Source organism: Bos javanicus, chromosome 3 (genome assembly GCF_032452875.1).
Source record: "Bos javanicus breed banteng chromosome 3, ARS-OSU_banteng_1.0, whole genome shotgun sequence".
NCBI lineage: Eukaryota > Metazoa > Chordata > Mammalia > Artiodactyla > Bovidae > Bos > Bos javanicus.
This window is the reverse complement of record NC_083870.1, coordinates 8,566,778-8,586,582: the sequence shown is the minus strand read 5'-3', so window position 1 is coordinate 8,586,582 and position 19,805 is coordinate 8,566,778. Positions and strand designations below refer to the sequence as shown.

The 19,805-nt window shown below is 46.3% G+C and overlaps 3 protein-coding genes across 10 annotated transcripts in view; all 3 read right to left on the bottom strand.

Moving 5' to 3' along the window:
* F11R (F11 receptor) overlaps positions 1–12,488 on the bottom strand; it is a 45,223-nt gene extending 32,735 nt beyond the window's left edge. Inside the window, exon 1 of the mRNA XM_061401105.1 lies at positions 12,404–12,488. The gene's annotated coding sequence lies outside the window, so the exon portion shown is untranslated. The remainder of the gene's footprint in view (positions 1–12,403) is intronic.
* On the bottom strand, positions 11,068–12,489 carry TSTD1 (thiosulfate sulfurtransferase like domain containing 1). Of its 3 annotated transcripts, none has more exons than XM_061401065.1 (4): positions 12,404–12,489; positions 12,054–12,176; positions 11,349–11,519; positions 11,068–11,262 (listed from the first exon to the last, which is right to left on the bottom strand). In XM_061401065.1, the coding sequence occupies exons 1-4, from the start codon at positions 12,477–12,479 to the stop codon at positions 11,207–11,209; spliced, it is 426 nt and encodes a 141-aa protein (XP_061257049.1). In that variant the 5' UTR covers positions 12,480–12,489; the 3' UTR covers positions 11,068–11,206. The 3 variants fall into 3 exon arrangements, with proteins under 3 accessions (XP_061257049.1, XP_061257056.1, XP_061257066.1); XM_061401072.1 differs by having other exon boundaries at positions 11,360–11,519; XM_061401082.1 differs by lacking the exon at positions 12,054–12,176 and having other exon boundaries at positions 11,360–11,519; positions 12,404–12,485.
* Positions 12,490–12,772: 283 nt separating this feature from the next.
* Positions 12,773–18,524, bottom strand: USF1 (upstream transcription factor 1). Of its 6 annotated transcripts, none has more exons than XM_061401005.1 (11): positions 18,398–18,524; positions 16,450–16,542; positions 16,019–16,068; positions 15,750–15,865; positions 15,309–15,410; positions 15,062–15,074; positions 14,541–14,628; positions 14,338–14,396; positions 14,099–14,193; positions 13,719–13,847; positions 12,773–13,523 (listed from the first exon to the last, which is right to left on the bottom strand). In XM_061401005.1, exons 2-11 carry the CDS (start codon positions 16,455–16,457, stop codon positions 13,434–13,436), a joined length of 750 nt encoding a protein of 249 aa, XP_061256989.1. In that variant the 5' UTR covers positions 16,458–16,542; positions 18,398–18,524; the 3' UTR covers positions 12,773–13,433. The 6 variants fall into 6 exon arrangements, with proteins under 6 accessions (XP_061256989.1, XP_061256942.1, XP_061256952.1 ...); XM_061400958.1 differs by having other exon boundaries at positions 14,879–15,074; positions 18,398–18,523; XM_061400968.1 differs by lacking the exon at positions 18,398–18,524 and adding an exon at positions 17,632–18,356 and having other exon boundaries at positions 14,879–15,074.
* Between the last annotated feature and the right edge of the window lie 1,281 nt (positions 18,525–19,805).

Genomic DNA, 19,805 nt, shown 5'->3' with positions numbered 1-19,805 from the left:
GCATTTATCCCTACTCAATTTTATGTTTTTTTGTTTTGAAAATGAACTAATATACAGAAAAGTATACATGTAATTATGTTAATGATTAAAGTAAATACAAATAATGTGCATTCCAATTATTTCTATATAAAACCTTTATGTGTATATTTACAAAGCATAAAGGGGCTCTCCTAGTGGCCCACTAGTAAAGAATTCACCTGAAAGGCAGGACACTGCCTGCAATGTAGGAGACGTGGGTTCTATCCCTGGGACAGGAAGATCCCCTGGAGAAGAATATGGCAACCCACTCCAGTATTTATGCTTAGGAAATCCCACAAACAGAGGAAGCTGGAAGGCTACAGTCCATGGGGTCGAAGGAGTTGGACACGACAGCAACTACACCACCACAAAGCATACAAGTAAATTTGGAATGTCCAAATAATTGTTTTAATTCTGTATTTATTTCTGGCTGTGGTGAGTCTTTGCTGCTGCTCCCAGGATTTCTCTAGTTGTGGCAACCATGGGGTACTTCTCACTGCGCTGGGTTCTCTCGTCCTGGAGCTCAGGCTCTAGTAGTGGTGGCACACGGACTCAGTAGTTGTGTCTCTTGGGTTCTACACTCGGGCTCAGTAGTAGTGGTGCATGGGCTTAAGTTGCTCTGCAGCACGTGGGATCTTCCCAGATAGGGATGGAAACCATGTCCCCTGAATTGGCAGGCGAATTCTCATCCACTGACCACCAGTTCAGTTCAGTTCAGTTGCTCTGTCGTGTCCGACTCTTTGTGACCCCATGGACTGCAGCACACCAGGCTTCCCTGTCCATCACCAACTCCCGGAGTCCCCCCAAACCCATGTCCATTGAGTCAGTGATGCCATCCAACCATCTCATCCTCTGTCGTCCCCTTCTCCTCCTGCCGTCAATCTTTCTCAGCATCAGGGTCTTTTCAAATGAGTCAACTCTTCGCAACAGGTGGCGAAAGTACTGGAGTTTCAACTTCAGCATCAGTCCTTCCAATGAACACCCAGGACTGAACTCCTTTAGGATGGACTGGTTGGATCTCCTTGCAGTCCAAGGGACTCTCAAGAGTCTTCTCCAACACCACAGTTCAAAAGCATCGATTCTTCAGTGCTCAGCTTTCTTTATAGTCCAACTCTCACATCCATACATGACCATTGGAAAAACCATAGCCTTGACTAGACGGACCTTTGTTGGCAAAGTAATGTCTCTGCTTTTGAATATGCCATCTAGCTTGGTCTTAACTTTCCTTCCAAGGAGTAAGCGTCTCTTAATTTCATGGCTCCAATCACCATCTGCAGTGATTTTGGAGCCCAGAAAAATAAACTCAGCCACTGTTTCCACTGTTTCCCCATCTACTTGCCATGAAGTGATGGGACCGGATGCCATGATCTTAATTTTCTGAATGTTGAGTTTTAAGCCAACATTTTCACTCTCCTCTTTCACTTTTATCAAGAGGCTCTTTAGTTCTTCTTCACTTTCTGCCGTGTCATCTGCATATCTGAGGTTATTGATATTTCTCCCGGCAATCTTGATTCCAGCTTTTGCTTCTTCCAGCCCAGCGTTTCTCATGATGTACTCTGCATGTAAGTTAAATAGGCAGGGTGACAATATATAGCCTTGACGTACTCCTTTCCCAATTTGGAACCAGTCTGTTGTCCCATGTCCAGTTCTAACTATTGCTTCCTGACTTGCATATAGGTTTCTCAAGAGGCAGATCAGGTGGTCTGGTATTCCCATCTCTTTCAGAATTTTCCACAGTTTATTGTGATCCACACAGTCAAAAGCTTTGGCATAGTCAATAAAGCAGAAATAGATGTTTTTCTGAACTCTCTTGCTTTTTCCATGATCCAGCGGATGTTGGCAATTTGATCTCTGGTTCCTCTGCCTTTTCTAAAACCAGCTTGAACATCTGGAAGTCTGAATTTAGCAATAAAGAGCTCATGATCTGAGCCACAGTCAGCTCCAAACCTTGTTTTTGCTGACTGTATAGAGCTTCTCCATCTTTGGCTGCAAAGAATATAATCAATCTGATTTCAGTGTTGCCCATCTGGTGATGTCCATGTGTAGAGTCTTCTCTTGTGTTGTTGGAAGAGAGTGTTTGCTATGTCCAGTGCATTCTGTTGGCAAATTAGCCTTTGCCCTGCTTCATTCTGTACTCCAAGGCCAAATCTGCCTGTTACTCCAGGTGTTTCTTGACTTCGTACTTTTGCATTCCAGTCCCCTATAATAAAAATGACATCTTTTTTGGGTGTTAGTTCTAGAAGGTCTTGTAGGTCTTCATAGAACCATTCAACTTCAGCTTCTTCAGTGTTACCAGAGTAGTCCCAAATAATTTGATATTCACCAGGTTCTTTTTCCCATAAAGTGATGAAATAAATAATAAATTTTAAAGTTTTTTTATCATTAACATTTGTTTTCTGTAGTCTTTTAAGAAAAATAGATTTTGTAAACTTCAGATTGGTGAGTTTGTTTGCAAAGTGGAAAATTCTAGAAGGAAATATTAAATATAAATCTTGATTTTGTCATCCAGTATATTAGCAGTTGAACCTGAATCTACATTATATGCCAGTTTCATAAGCATGCTGTCTCTGACCCAGTTCAAAAAGTTTTTTTTTTAAATATGGCCAAAGACAAGAGTTGAAAACAGAATCCTTAAGTGACCTCTTTCCAAGCTGGCAGAGTACACTGATAGCACTCAAGCTATTGATATTTCCAAAGGTTCCTGTTGAAAAATGCTGTGCTTCTGTCACATATTGATTGTATAGATATCTTACATTTTATAATTGATCTTGTTAGTCATTTTGCTTTAATCTCTAGGAAGAGCAAGCCCAAGTTTGCAATCCAAATTCAAATATTGACATGCATTCCTCATTTCTTCTGACTTTATCCTGACTTCATCTATGTTATTCAGTTTTCTCTTTGCCCTGAGATTTCCTTCCCCTTCCATCCTTTTTTGGAATGTAGGGTTTTCTATACATACAAACATGCTGTAGTGATGCTGTGATGTGCTATTCAGACTCCCCTTCGGAAATGAAGGATGATTTCCCCAGCTGTGGGCCTCTCTGGGAACTACTTCCACCTGAGAGTCACACAAAGGTGTGCCCGCTTCCCAGGGTGGTGGTGGTGGTTTAGTCTTGTCCAACTCTTTGAACCCCAGGGACTGTAGCCCCCCAGGCTCCTCTCTCCATGGGATTTCCCAGGCAAGAATACTGGAGTGGGTTGTCATTTCTTTTTCCAGGGCATCTTCCCAACCCAGGGATGGAACCCAGGTCTCCTGCATAGCAAGTGGATTCTTTTCCAACTGAGTTACCAAGGAAGCCTCTTCCCAGGGCAACCTATATCTACTCTAATTCCTGTATATCGTTCCCGGGTCACCTTGAAAGACATTTCAATAGAGTAGTGGAATAGGCAATAAAACCTGTATGGAGTAGGCTGAGGAGAGAATGTAAACTGAGAAAATATAGAGTATGACCACAGACAGTTCAAGAGAGATGTTGCTGAGAAGGGCAGCGGAAAAAAGAAGCGGCAGCTGGAAGGGTGCTGGATGAAGGCAGAGTAGGTATTTTGTTTACATGGAAAGGACTGTTTGCTAATGGCAATGGTCCAGTAGAAAGAAATGCTGTATGAAAGGGGGGTAGTTGCAGTACTATGCTCTTGAGGAGAGAGGAGATGGAATGCACAAGCTGAGGCTCAAAAGAGAGCAGAGATAACCACCATGACTAGCAGGAAGTGTATGGTGCCATTGGAACATTTGTGGCGGGAAGATGATACAAATTCAGTCTAACTTTTGTTCTCTGGAGTATGAGGTAAAGTCGTTAGCCAAAAGTACAGAGGAAAAAGGCAAGTTTAGGAGACTGAAGAGTGGGGAGAAGTAGAGACAGAAACTGTACGTACTAGGGAAGTGTATTAGGACTGGTGAGCAGTAACAAGTGCCTTCAAGATATTTTAGACATAAATTTGAAGCAAGACCAGTCAAGCTGATGTGACTTTTACTCCAGCTCTTTGACTATGGAAAAACAGTAAGTGGGTAGTTGGATGTGACCATAGTTGGGACTTTCCTAAACAAATGGATGGAGAAAGCATCAAGGATGTTAAAGTGGTATTTAAGGGAATGGCAGTTTACTTCTGTGTTTTCCCAGAGAGTTTTTTGGGTTTTTGTTTTTGCTAATATAAGCAAATATAAACATATATGTATATTATTTTACTTTTACTCTATTATTTTTCTTTTTTACACAAAAGGTAGCATACATTTTTTTACCTGAAAATGTCTTGGAGAATGCAGTTCTCAAATAGTTTCCTCATTCTTTTTTAAAGTTGTATAATATTCTGTTTGTAAGCTTCCCTGATGGCTCAGACAGTGAAGAATCTGCTGTAATGCAGGAGACCCGACTTTGATCCCTGGCTTAGGAAGATCCCCTGGAGAAGGAAATAGCAACCCACTCCAGTATTCTTGCCTGGAGAATCCCATGGAAAGAGGAGTTTGGCAGGCTCCAGTCCATGGGGTCGCAAAGAATCAGACACAACTGAGTGACTAACACTTTACACTTCTAAGGGCTCTTTATACAGTCCAGGAATTAGCCCTTTGTGTATGCTATGACTTTAATTTTCCCTTTACTTTGTCTTTTGGCTTCTGTGATGTTTGTTTGTTTGGGGGGCTTTTTTCCTTTTGTTTTGCATTTTGTTTTTCTTTTTTGGCTTTGACACACAGCAGGCAGGATCTGTTACCAGACCAGGGACAGAAACTGCGCCCCCTGCGGTCGACTAGTGGGGAAGTCCCTATTTGTTTTTGCCACCCATAAGCTTGCTTGTTTTTTTATTTTATCAGTCTTTTCTTTCATGGGTTCTAAATTCTGACTCAGAGATCTTCCTCGCTTTTATTTATGCAATTTGTTTTCTTATAATGAAAACCTTTACTATGTATTCTCTCAGCAACTCTCACATACACAGTACAGTATTAGTTATTAACTAAGTCACCACGAGGTACACTACATTCCCATCACTTTTTTTTAATTAATTTTTTTTGGAATAGAGTTGTTTTACAATGTTGTATTAGTTTCTGCTGTGCAACAAAGTGAATCAGCTATCTATATACCTATGTCCTCTCTTTTTTAGATTTCCTTCCCATTTAGGTCACCAGAGAGCACTGAACAATGTTCCCTGTGCTATAAGTAGGTTCTCATTAGTTATCTGTTTTATACACAGCAGTGTATACGTGTCAGTCCTGATCTCCCAGTTCATCCCACCTCCCTCTCTCCCTTTGGTATCCATATATTTGTTCTCTACACCTGTGTCTCTATTTTCTGAGTTCATCTGTACCATTTTTCTAGGTTCCACATATAAGTGATATTTTATGATTTTTTTTCTCTTTCTGCCTTAATTCGCTCTGTATTACAGTCTCTAGGTCCATCCACATCTCCACAAATGGCACAATTTCATTCTTTTTTTATGGCTGAGTAATATTCCATTGTATATATTTGCCACATCTTTATCCCTTCCTCTGTTGATGGACATTAGGTTACTTCCACGTCCTGACTATTGTAAAGTGTTGCAATGGACATTGAGATTCCCCACTTTTAGATGATGAACTAAGTCTTCTTGATAGTTTCCATTTTTACTTTAAATCTTTGATCAATTTGAAACTTTTCTTGGTATAGATTGTGCAGTTTGGAACCCATCTCTTTGCAAATAACTACCTTATTATATATTGTAATAGCTGGTAAAACTTGCTCCCACTCATGTTCTTTTTTTTTTTTCCTGGCAATTCTTAATTTCAACTAAACTGATACATTTATGGAATTGAGTTTTCCTATCTAAGAATCTTCTGTTTTTTCTTTCATACAGGTCTTCTTTTAAGGTTTTCATTTTCTTCAATATGTTTTGAATTTTCTTTGTAAGTTTAGTCCCAATTATGCAGAATAATGATGATAATAAAAGACACACAGCGGGTCCACTGGATTAGGAGGAAAATAAGGGCATGAGGAAAATAATAGTGAAACTGAGGTAAGGTCTATTAATTAGAGGACTTCACAGGTTGAGGAATATGATTAGGACTGGAAAAACTAAGGGAATGAATGAGCTGGAAGGACTTCCCACTGGGAAATACTATCAAGTCTAGGTTCTTTAGACTCTCAGCTTTCCTGACTCCTATGCTCCTTTGAGTCTTCAGCTATTTAACTGATATTTTTCTTTTAACTTAAAAAATTTGCTTTCCTATAGTCCATTTCTTGTGTCTAGTTGTTCTTAGTGTTTTCTTCTTTGGTTAATATGAATTCCCGGAAACATGGCCTATTATTACCATGTAAACATTAACTGAAACAAAGCTGGTATAGTTGTAGTAACAGCAGATAAAATAGACCTTAAGGTAGAAAGCATCATCAGAGATAAAGAAGGATGTAATAAGAAAAGGATCCATTCTGGAGGAAGCATAGCAATTCTAAATCTGGAACATCTAATAACATCATCTCCAAATATATACATAAAAATGTCAGAAAAAAGAGAGAAAAGACAAATCCAAATCACGATGAAAGATTTAAACATATCTTTCTAAGTATGCTAATAGAATAAGCAGGCAAAAAAAGAAAAATCAGCAGAGCTATAGATTTGAAGAAAATAACTAATAAATTGGGACTGATATATTAATATATAGAACACTGCACCCCAAAACTGTAAAATATATCTTTTCAAGTGTTCATGGAACATATGCAAAAATCAGCCCCACACTTGGCTATAAAGCAAGTTTCAACATGGTTTAAATGATTCAAATCTCAGTATATGTTTTCTGAGCAGAAGCAGTGGTTTAAATGAGTATGTAAAAAGTCATCAAGCTGCACATTTATGTTATCTGACTCTTGCATCAAATACATTAAAAAACAAAAACAATTTTTCACTGTCAGTCATAAATTCCCTTCCATCAAGTTTCAGTTATATCTATGCTATTTTATTTACCTTCTTGTGTTTACTCACACATACAATCTCTAAATCTACACATTTTGAATGGCAGGCACTTTTCATATGTTTACATATGCTATTCCAGTAAACTTTCAGAACCACCCAAACAGATGAGTCTTTTAACCCCCCTTTTATAGATGAGGAAAGTGAGAACTGGAAAGTAACTCGCAGTGACCACTAAGTAGTGCTGAGTCAGAACTGGAACTTAGAACTCTGATTCATAGCCTTGGTCCTTTACATAACATGCTTTAATACCATGTGTGAGTATTATTCCCAACTTTCTCCCCTTGCATTTCCCTCCCTGGATTATTAAACACCTCAGTAAAAAATTCAGCATCTATTGAGTACCTCCTTTATGCAGTTCTGGTTTCATTATTGGCCATACAGAAATGAAATAAACAGTCCCTCCCCTTAAAAAGCTCATTCTAGGACTTCCCTGGTGGTCCAGTGGTTAGGTGTCCACCTGGCAAAGCAAGGGACACAGCTTCCATCTCTGGCCCAGGAAGATTCCACATGCCTCAGGGCAACTAGGCCTGTGCACCACAATTACTGAACTTGTGAGCCCTAAAGACCGTGCTCTGCAGCAAGAGAAGCCACTGCAATGAGAAGCCCGTGAACCGCAACAAGAGAGTAGCCTCTGCTCACCCCAACCAGAAAAAGCCTGCACGCAGCAACAAAGGCCCAGCAAGGCCAAAAGTAATAAATTAAAAAAAAAAAAAGAGCTAGGTCCAAGGGGAAGAACCACATAGATTAGAATACAGTGTGGTAACTGCTACATGGAAGCGTGTACCTTCTCCTCCATTCTTCTGGTCCCTCTGACCGTCATGAATCAGTTACATAATTTTATCAGGTTATTTTTCTTCCTTTTCCTTCAGTTTAAAAGCCCTCTGGATGAAGATAGCAAGCATCCTGCCAAACACATTCTTCTAATTTTTGTGAAATTCAGAGTGGCACAGAAGATGCTGGAAGCTTCCCAAACAGGGTTAATGGTGAGTAAAGGCCAAGGTCAGAAGGGAGGAGGATCTACTTAGGCCACTAAATAAACTAGCCTGATGGGAGCTGGCACTGAAAGATGTGTTTGAAAAGTCAGGGTGCTGCCAGATCCTGACTAAAGACTGCTCGGAATGCCAGGTCAAGACACATGCTTGAGCCACTAGGCAACAAGGATCTATTGTAAATGATCAACTCTGACTGATAAGATTAAAATGTTATTTTAAGGTTGTTCAGGCAACAACATTTCAGAAAGACTTAAATTAGGAGATTCTGAAAGTTGGGAGGCTAGTAAAGCTCAACAGACACCTACTGAGAACTTGAGTCCCACGCAGTGGAGATAAGGAAATGAAAGCCAGTTCCTACCTTTGAGGAATTCATAATCAATTGAGAGAGAAACAAGCAAAATGTAATGCAATAGATATGATGACACACTCAACACAAACCTAAGGTAGATAAAGTATGATGAGAGAGAGGAGTCTGATGTAGCATGGGGAGAGAAGACAGCCGGCACACACAGCTCCTCAGCCTCACCTGCTGACATAGTTAGCTATGAGCAGAGGGCAAGGTTGGCACAGCCCAACAAGGTTACTACCCACACAGTTAATGATGGGGAAAGAGGAATGTTTTAACAATGATCAAGCCAGAGGGCATGGTCAGGTAGTGGGTCAGCTCAGTTTACTTCCAGGATTCTCTCTAACCCTCATCAGCTGAACTGAAGAAAGCAAGTATTGTAGGTTGGCAGGCCAGGAAGGAAGCTAGAAAACTAGTTTAGGTGGCAGAAGATAGAAAATGGTTGCCTAAAAAGAGGTTAAGGATGGAACTGACTGGTCCCAGGGAAATTTTGGAGATTTCAGGGTTTTATATCTTGGTTAGGATGCTTGCTTCAAGTAAGTGTATAACTGTCAAAACTCAATGAGGTGAACACTTAAGAACACTGCATTTTAGGGAATCCCAGGGCAATCCAGTGGCTGGGACTCCATGCTTCCACTGCAGAGAGCACAGTTTGGATCCCTAGTTGGGAAGCTAAAAGTCCACATGCCATGCCAAAAAAATAAAAGCATTTTATTGTAAGTAAATTATGCTTCTCTAAAAGAGAAATGCTATAACCAAATTATAAAATTTGAGGAGGGATAAAGGAAGACTAGAACAGTTGAGACTCAACAAGGGAAATTTGGGACTTCCCTGGTAGTCTAGCGGTTGAGAGTCTGCCTGCCAATGCAGGGGACATGGGTTTGATCCAGGAAGATCCCAGGCTTCCCAGGTGACACTAGTGGTAAAGAACCCACCTGCCAATGCAGGAGATATGAGACACAGAGTCTATCCCTGGGTTGGGAAGATCCCCTTGAAGAGGGCACAGCAATCCACCCCAGTATTCTTGCCTGGAGAATCCCCATGGACAGAAGAGCCTGGTGGGCCACAGCCCATGGGGTCACAGAGTCGGACATGACAGGCAACTTAGCACAAGTGCATGCTGGAAAGATCCCACATGCCAAAGAGCAACTGAGCCCACATGATACAACTACTGAAACTCGAGCACTCTAGAGCCAGTGCTCTGCAACAAGAGAAGCCACCACCAAGAAAAGCCCAAACACTGCAAAAAAGAGTAGCCCCTGCTCACTGCAACTAAAGAAAGCCCCTGGAAAGCAATGAAGACCCAGCACAGCCAAAAATAAATAAACAAAATTTTTTTAAAAGAGGGAAATTAAAGCCCAGGAAAAATTTCCCAACCAGTCTGAGAACCAAAGGAATTTTGGCATTTGAGGAAAGAGTAACTAACATCTATTATTTGCCAGACCCTAGACTAGACTCTTTCACACACTTCAAGTTTATCTCCAAACCCAACAATATCCAGCTAAACTCAGTATTGTGACTATCCAGGGAGAGAATGAAATAGGTTTGTGAAAGGAGGTGGAGAGCTCAGATGAATGGAAGATTTTATACAGTGTGCAGTGTAGACTGTGAGGTAAAAGATGTATAAGGGCTGGGTACAGTCCCAAAAGCAGGAGGAGAAGAGGAAAAGGTGAGGGAAAGGCAAGGAAAACAGGAAATGCCTCCAAGGAATTTCTTCAGAAACTTGAAAAATCAGAAAACTGGGCCCATCTCTGACTCAACCTTCTCTTCCACAAATTAAGAAGTAAAAATTTTTTATAATCAGACTTAACACATCAGAACTGAGGGACTTCCCTGGTGATTCAGTGGCTATGACTCCTGGCTCCCAATGCAGGGGGTTTGGGTTTGATCCTTGGTTAGGGAACTAGATCCCACATGTACCAATTAAGAGTTTGCATGCTTCAATTAAAGATCCTGCGTGCCTCAATAAAGATTCAGTACAGCCAAATAAATTAAAAAAAAAAAAACAACTCTGACATTGAAATATTTAATAGGTCTGGAAGGATATGCATTAAACCATGAACCATGACAAGGAAATTACCTACTGTAAAGTGTCCCATTTTGTGCTGTTTCTGTTTTTCTTTTAAACCAATTAAATTTTGTTAAATCTACTGTGGGATCAAGGAACTGTGCTGGTAAAAACTCAGACCTCTTTCTGGTGGCAAAGGAGGAGCTCCTCATACCTGTGATCTGTGCTTGGGATTAGGGGTGGCATCCATTCCTTCACCCAACTGCCCGGGAGAACCATTTCATTTCCTCAACCCAGTGACAAAGTCTGAGGGAAGTGAGGTTGGGGCTGGGGACCTGAAGACCTAGAGCAAGGGTACACAAACCTTCTATAAAGGACTAGATACTTCAAAGAATTCTGTTGCCACTATTCTCCCATTTTGGCACAGAAGTAGTCACAGACAATGCGTAAACAAATGGTCATGGTAGCAAGACCAAGTAAGGCCATAGTTCACTGACCTCTGGTCTAGTTCTGGCTCCTGACCGCATATTAGAATTACTTGAGGGCCTTGTAAAACCAGGTCCCACCAAATCTGAGATGAGGCTCAAGTTTTGTTTTGTTTTTAAGCTACCAGGTGATTCTGGATTATAGTCTTTCAGCAAACTTCTGGGTGTTTTGGTTTTGGTTGGGGGGCAGATGAATGCTGGAAGGAGGACCTAGGGCTGAACTGAAGTCTAGGTTATGATTAGAACTGTTTTCAGTTCACCTGACAAATTAAGTGCTTCCAATACTTTGATTAAATGCTCTTTATTTGCTGCTTTTCATGCACAGCGCTATAAGAAGTTGCTCAACCCAACAAGTCAGCTCCTTCATCACTCTTAGTTAAGGCGGCCACTGGCAGCAGGGAGGGAGCATTCAGTATGCCACACTCTACCTAACCTTCTTTCTGGAGCCATTCTCTATAGGCCCCTTCATAGTTCCGAGCCCTGTGAAGAAAAATAGGGGTGAGGGAAGGACAGAGCCCAGGAGGCAGTCCCCAGTCACCACCAACCCCCGCCCCCGCCCCAGTTACCAAGCCCATACTCTTTGTATCCGAGTCTCTGGGCCAACTGCGTGGCCTGCAAGCCCCGCTTGCCCATCTGACAGAAGAAAATGAGATTCTCTTCCAGCTTTGGCTTCTCAGCGGAGTACAAAGCCTTGAAAGCAGCTGGCTCCATCTGCAGGGCGCTTTCCAACTCTGACACTGGGAGGAGGAGTCAAGAGGATACAATGGAAAGCCGGCAGTTGGGCAATCTCAGGTTCAGTGGCTGGGTCTGGAAGGACCGGTCCTGTGGTCGAACACATCTTCAAGGGGCCCCAAAACAACACATGGTGAGAACTCCTCCCCCCGCCCCCACCCACTTCGAGGACAGGATACGTCCTACCTGCACAGGTCAGCCAAACCACCTCTGAATGGAAGCCACTTCCCTAGTTTGTGAGGAGACGCGGGCAAACTCAGGCATCCAGCTTTGGGGAGCTCAAGCGTGTGAATCTGGCCTGCCTCTTCCTCATTGCCTGTTACCCCCTCAAACTGGAAGGGCCAGTTCCGCTGCGAGGATCCGCCTCCCATCAACCCTTCTTAAGGGAAGTTTGGGGGGCGGGAGCCACAGGAATACCGGACCCCTGTAACCAGTGTCTTCTCACATCATCCTAAATGAGGTCCTATTGGATAAGACCCTCCTAAACTGTCTGCAATCCACCACCAGGGCTTCCCCCCGCCCCCGCCTCAATCCCGTACCCGGGATGTTGAGAGCCCCAGGGATGGTTCCAGCCGCCGCCTCCTCCCGGGATCTCACGTCAAAGAGCCGGGCCCCGCCGGAGGCCAGGAGCGAACGGAGTTCAGGGAGCGAGACCGTAGGCTCTGAGGAAGGGGCACGCGAGCCTTGAGGGAAGCAGGACTGCCGCCCGCTCGCCTGCCGCCGGGCCCCCCTCACCTGGCAGCGCCCCAACCTGGCGGGGGATGCGTGAGGACCCCTCCGCCACTCCCCTTCGCGCCTCCCTCCGCGTACACCTCCACCGGGGGCGTCCCGAGAGCTCCTAAGGCCACAAGTTGGCCTAGACCGGATCCCAGGTCTCCCCTACAGGTACCTCCAGCCATGGTGCGCACCGCAAATGTGAGTTTCAGGAACTCGGCCCCAGCCCGCCCCCTGGGAACGGGCAGCATCTCCCCCGCCCTTCCGAAGCTGCAGCTGAGCTGAGCCCGACCGGAACCGGAAGCAAAGGCACCGCCTCCCGCACAACCCCCGCGGCACCTGTTCCGGGTACTCCTAACACACTCGCTATAGAAATCCTCGCGATTGCGGGCGTGCACTGGCCTGGCCCAATAGAACTCATTGTCATAACTATAGGAGCTCCGATACCCCACCCAACCTTGACCCAACCCTTACTGGTCAAAGCAGTGTGTTCCCTCCCTCCCAGCGTGGAGCCCACAAAGGGAGGAAGACCCAGAGACAGTCATGGCTCTGAACAGTTTATCTTTAAAAAAAAAAAGGAAAAAAAAAAAAAACCGTCCCCACAATGGGGTAAGGCCCCCCAGTGGGCCCTGCCTCCTGTTCTCCCTGGTGCCAGAGATCTGCATAGGCCTCAACTGCTTGCTGGCCAATCTCCTCTTCCTGGGGCAGCAGCCACTGCTAAGCCTCCGATCCCCACTTCCTGCTAAAGCCTGTTCCCCAGAGTCCTGAGGAGCACATCTGAGCTCCAGGGAAAGGAAGAACCAGTGGAAGCGCCAGTCCTGGGGCAAGCCAGAACACTGCTTGTCAGCAGACCCTCTGCTGGCACTTTAAGCAAGCACAGGGCAAGCCCCCCAATTTAGTGTGTCCAGTGTCCAGCATGGAGACAGCACATGCATTGTGCAAGAGGAGCACAAGGGCCCAGGGGCTGCATGGGAGGGTTGGTTGGGCGAGACTGTCGGTGCACACCCACGTGTGTGTTTCACACCACTGCAGGCTGCTAGATCACAGGGCCTTAATTCAAAGATACGCCTTCTGAACTCCCCCCAGTCCCATGCCAAATGTGGGCAGTGAAGGAAAGGGGCATGGGGTTATTAGCCTGTGGCTCCTGGGCTATCTGAAGTTCTCGGAAAGGGGCTGTAGAGCTTAGAGCCCCTGAGTCCCCAGAGTTAGTTGCTGTCACTCTTGATGACAACCTCTACTCCATGGTGCCGCAGCTGAGCTCGTAGCAGCAGATTCTTGTTCTTAAGATCTTCTACCTGGACATAGGAAAGAGCAGTAAGGGAAATAGGTAGAAAAGTCTCTGAACTTACGCAGACACCCACCAGTGACGAGGTAAAGATAAAGCTCTCTCTATGGAAAACAAAATAGGGAGTCCCGAGATCGGTTGGTGGCTAGGGAGTCGAGGACAGCTGTACTGAGGGGGGGCGGCGGGGGGTGGGGGAGGGTCTGACCTGCTGTCGAAGCACATCATTGTCCAGCTGTAGTTGGTCAAGCCCCTGCAGTTCTTCAGACAACCGGTGGTTACTCTGCCGAAGTTCCTGGATATAATCACAGGCTTTGGATAGAATTCCACCTTTACTCTGTTAAGAAAAAGCCAACACAATAAGGACTAGGATATAAAAATACCTGGCTTGCTTTCCAAAAGCATGTTCACCCTCTGGACCTTGTTTTCCCTTAAAGGGTGGTGGAATAAATTCTCCCAGGGATTCAGGAACCTCAGAAACAGACAGGAAAGAGCTACCGCCATGTGTGCCCACTGTCTACCATTTCTGGAAGCAACACCAGGAGACAGAATTCAGGCATCCTGCCACTACCAGGGTCTTTCCATGACCTGGCCGGACTTGGTGCTCTCCATGGAGCAGTCTGGGATGATCTTGGACAGCTGTACAATCCAGTTGTTAATCTTGTCTCGGCGGCGGCGCTCCACTGTGGGGCAAGTAGAGGACAAGGTGACTCGGAGAGAAATCACCAAAGGCCCCAGGGTAAAATCACCTAACCTCTCCCTTCAACATCAAAGAGGTCCCCAATCCCAGCAGGCAGCGCCAAGCTTCACATGCAGATCGTGCCTACCTTCATTATGCTGAGCCCTGCGTTTCTCATCCCGAGTTGTCCGGGGAGCTTCTGACTTCCTAACAATAGAGCACAGGGTGCCCAGAGTGAGAGGCAAGATCAAAAACTGAGATTGGAGTTTGGGGTGAGGAACCAACCGCACCAAATCTTTGGAAAGGATCAAGACTATTCCTGGTAACTGAGAAGAAACAAGGGTCACTCACGGGGAATAAGGGTGGGTCCTGGGGGCAATAGAGCGCTGGCTTCCTCCCTGCAACACTTCTTGTGGTGACATCATCACAAAGAACTGACCTGTGAAGATGCAGGGGAGGTTCCGTCAGGACACGGGACTAGAACCCTCACCAAGCTCTAAGGACAAGGCCCTGGGCTCCTCCTCTAAAACAAGACACACTGCCTCCTGCTGGAAGGGCAGCCCCAGACTCACTGCCTGCCCAGGTCTTAGTGATCATTAAGGGATCAAGAGTAAAGGCCCACTGCCCACCAGCCATGTCCCACAGCCTATCCTAGCCCCTCCAGCCAGCATCCTCACATAATATCTCACCAGTGCCAGGAGGGGTCGCCTGCCCCAGTAGTGCCTCTGAGCCCTGGGTAGTAACAACAGCTGCTGTACTCCCCGATGTGGTACCCCCTGCCCCATCTCCCACTGCAGTGCTGGGGAAGTAAGTATAGTGCGTCTCAGCAGCTGTCCCCTCTGTGTCAACCGCATCATCACTCGTGAACGCACCCTGGATCACGGCCTGGGAAGGGGAGCAAGAGGACAGAGACAAGTGACAGTCAGACACTTCCCATGAACTACTCTGCAGCTCTATCTCTTGTGAGGAGACAGGGAGAAACACCCAGAGAAGAGTCTAGTGCTATGGGTCAAGGCAGCCCCAGATGTCTCACCATCCCAGCTACGCCCATCCTATTAGCTCCCTTCTTCATCTTACTACTCAGAGCTCAAGTCCCCTCTGCAGCCCCTACCCCTGTACCTGGGTCATGGATTGAGTGGCAGGGTAGCCACTGATGGCACCAGTCCCCTCAGTCTGGCCATCCAGCTGCCCTTCAGACACCTGGATCACCCTGTACATCACCTAGATTCAGGGAGGAAGAAGGGGGGGAAGAGAGAGTAAGTGCTAGGGACTCCAGAGCCCCTCATAAAGCTTCTCTTGGATAGGACCCCCCAAAAAGAATCCTTCAGAGACGTATATTTAGCCATTCCCCATCCTTTTCCCATACAGTGGTTTCAGCATGGCCCCCACCCCATACCAATCTCTACTGTAAACCTCATATTCCACCCCCCAACCCCCACCCTCCAATTAGTCCACATCTTCACCTCATCCTCCAAACCAAGTCTCCCCATGACAGGTTCAGTCACCTCCCTCAGTCCCAACCCCAGGTAACACCTGCAGCCACCTGGCCCCCTCCCTTACCTGGCCCCCATTTTCAGTTCGGAAGACGTACTTGACGTTGGGGTCAGGAAAAGTGGCAGCTGACTGGATGCTAGCTATAGCCACACTGGTGGGGTCCTCCCCAGTTGCCACTGCACCTGAATTAAAAGCAAAAAGTCTGGGAGTTACTGCTTTTCTCCCTCTGTTGCGCTTGCGTGTCGTTTGAAAGGAGAAGGTGATAGGCCCGGGGGTTGTGGGGCGAGACCAGGATGGGCTGGCGGCCTCAGCTCAGTTCTGTTTCTCCCACTAACCTTCCTGAATCTGCACTGTCCCCTCTTCGGTTTCTGCTGTTTTCTGCTGCCTGTTCGTGAAGGGATAAGAGGAAGAATAAGGGAAAAAGTGAATGAAAAAGTGAATGTTACTGGCCCAGTAACATATGGCTCCCAAACTCATTGGCATTCCCAACAGATGCTAGAGGAGTTTAGAATAACCAGAGCTGGTATTTACTTAGCACTGAGCCAAGCATTTAACAGGCAATATCTTATTTAGTACTAAGAACAGCACTTATGAGTAGGTAGCACTACTTGCATTTTATAAACAGAAAACCAGATCACATAGCTAGGTGATACAGCTGGGACCTAAACGGAGGTCTGCCTGACCTCCAGAGCCAGTGCTCCTAGCCATTCTGCATTCTCCCAGGCCTCCCATCTCCCATTCCAGGCCCTACCTCTTCTTCACTCACCCCTTCATCTCTCTGTGAGGGGGCACATCCGAGGAACTGGTCCTTCTTTGGAAATCTTCGTATCTCCTGCCTCACAGGCCTGAGTGCTAAGTCCTGGTAGAAATCAGGGAGTCTAGTGAGTCTAGGAAACTGAAAGCTCTCTTATTTCTAGAACCTAGGCTCCATGAAGACACATCCAGGAACATAACCAATCTTCTGCAGGGGACAACCAGCTTTCTCCATTCGGATGCTGAAGGCTGCCTACAATGACTGAAAAAGCAATTCTACAAATAATGTTCCTCACCTCTCCAATTCACACTCCATCTTCTGGTGGAGAGGGGATAATTATACGAAAGACTGAAAAACAACATATTTCTGGATGGATCATTATTAAAGCTATTATGATCTGCCATGATATAGGGATTAGGAAGGGCCATGTTTAGACCACAGCTATCAAAAAATACAGGACCATAGACCCTGATGCTTATTCCAGTTTCTCAGGCACACATACTGAATACCAAGAAATTTCTGTCCTCAGATCTAGGAAAAGAAAACCTCCAGAACCATAAATGCCAGACTTGGCCCTTGGGCCCCATTCTACTGATCCGGCTGTTGTTTGGGGAAGTCCAAATATATGTCATTCATTAAAAAGACCTTAAAGCCCTAGTGTATCGTCTTCAAGCCCCTCCTATTTTATTCACCAAGCCTTCCTGTGGAACAACATAGTTGCTAAAATGTTGCCATGACAACTCCAAATCAACTGAACCCAGCAAGAACGGAGAAAACTCCAGGGTTCGGAAAGAGGAGACAATGGCGGAGGAACGCATCAACAAGGTGCCTGCCTTAAGGCCCTAACGGGGGTGGGGGGTTTTTGGGGGGGACGGGCTAGGGGTGGGGGGAGACGGCTGGAGGGCGGCGGAAGGTGGGCAGGAAAAACAAAGGAAGGCGCCTCCAGAAGGAAACAGCTATACAGTGTAAAGCAATAAAATAATCTCGACAGGAAAGGGGTAAGGTTCTTGTAAATTCTCTACCCATAAGGTCCCCCAAACCTTTATCTTCAGCGGATGAGTCATGGAAAGCTTGTATCCAAAGCGTTAACCCCAAAAAAAGGAACTGAAAGTGAAACCGTCCAGAGGAAGTAGCGCAGCAAGAAGATCCCAGTCCCTAAGGGGGAAGTAGGACCAGCGTTTCAAGACCACCTACCGCTCCATCCTCAAACCTGCGGAGGAAATGCCCCTCTGAAGCTTGCAGCACTGACAGCAGAAGGAAGCAATCAGAGGGCAGGGTACAAGAGGCGTCTCTATGGCCCACAGCTGTCAGCCAGGAGCAGCCTCTGAGGACAATCAGCAACGGGGTCAGGCTACTTATTCGAATCTTAGTTGGACATCCGGAAGCATTTCCTGAGCTTTAGGGGTACGCGACGCGGAAAGTGGGCTAGCATGTTGTGGCGTGCACGCTCAGGGAAGGAGGGCCCTGAAAGAGCTTAGCTAAGTCTGGACACAAAGGGAAAAATCAAGTCCGCAAAGAAGTCAAGCACCTAGACCTCGCCTGAGAATGCGGCGTCTCCCTGCGGGCCCACCAACCAGCAGGCGCTCAGCAGCTGAGCTACGGCCAGGCGCGAGCCCAGGGGCCCGCGCGGTGACCCGGCTAGCCCGGCCGGGCTCACCCCCAGCCCGCGCTGCTCCTCAGAGGTAGGGAAGGACGCCGGGGGCTCAGCTAGCCCTGCGGTCTCCGGCCCAGCGGCCCGCGGCTGGCAGCGCAGGAGGGCGGGGACGTGCGCGCCCGGGGGCGGGGAGTGAGTTCGGCCCACAAAGGGGGTAGGAGATAAAGAACCGGGCACGGCCCCCTCCCTCAAAACAAAGACTTCCGCCCCAGGAGTTCCTGAACCTAAAAAACGGAAACAAAATCAAAGCTGCTATGCGGTGCCGGCTCACCCAGTCTCCAGACTCCCGCTATGTCCTGCACTCACCGGCCAAAGCCGCCGCAGCCGCCGATCTCCCCCGACCGTGTTCTCCCTCTCCGGACTCGGGTATCTCCAGGGACAGCTGATCATGCGCACTCCCGGCCCGCCGCCATGTTGGTGAGGGGCGGAAGTGTCTGTCTCGACCCACCCAGCCATCTCTGCCTCCGAGCCGCCCGACTTCCGTTCCCTCCATGTTGCTGCGGGTTTGGATGCGGGCTTGTGTAGTGTGGTTCTGCTACTGGGAAGAAACAACCCTTTGGGGTCCTGGAAGAAGGACACTGAAGTCCAAGTGGCTTTAGGCAAGAACGGGAGACGGACGATTAACTTGGTGCTACCATTTTTCTGCTGGCCAGGGCCTTTTTAGTTCCAGAAGTGAGCTTATATCAAAGAGTCACATCAGATGGAGGCAGAGGTGCCGTCTTTAAAAAGAGCTATTGGGCGGGGGCGCATCTTGAATCAGGCCACCTATTTGAAGTTTCCTATTGGCTATTAGGACATATCTGGGCATATATAAATCTGGATATGCTCATGTGTATTAGTGTTAGCCCGGCTTCCCTGGTGGCTCAGTGGTAATGAATCCTACCAGTGCAGGAGACGAAAGTTCCATCCCATGGTTGAGATCCCCTGGAGAAGGAAATGGCAACCCACTCCAGTGTTCTTGCTTGGGAAATCCCATGGACAGAGGAGCCTGGCTGGTTACATTCCGTGGGGTCGCAAAGAGTTGACAGGACTTAGTGACTAAACAGCAACATTAGCCTTCGTAGTCACTCGAAGACCCCGAAGGTGTCTAGTTTTTGTGAGTCTCAGTTTCTGTGAAAGGTATCTTAATTCCCATTCTTTTCAGTCAGGACCTACCCTTAATGGATTTGAAGTAGTGTGGTGTAAGGGAATGAGTTCAGACCCTGAGCCAGACAGTTTTGGGTCTCAGACCTACCTCTGCCACTTGTTAGTTCTGAGACCTTTGGCAAACATTTTGACCTAATTAACTTTTGTTTCCTCGCCTGCAAAATGAGATACTATAGACTTCCCTGGTGGTCCAGTGGCTAAGACTTTGTGCCCCTAATGCAGGGGAAGCCAGGTTCCATCCTTGGTCAGGGAACTAGATCCCACATGCCACAAGGATGCGTTCGCAGGCAGCAACAACAACAAAAAAAGCCCACATGCTGCAACTAAGATGGAAAATCCCACATGCTTCAATTAAGACCCAGTCCAGCCAAATAAAACTTTTTTGTTTTAATGGAGTACCAGTACCAACCTTATAGAATTATTAGGTGGACTAAAAATTAAGAGCATAGATTCTATGCATGTAGGATACCTAGCATTACTGACGTATAAAGAGCATTATGTAAATATAAGTTTCCCTTCCTCATTTCCTGACCACCATGAACCCAGCTCTCGTTTCTAGCTGTAGGTC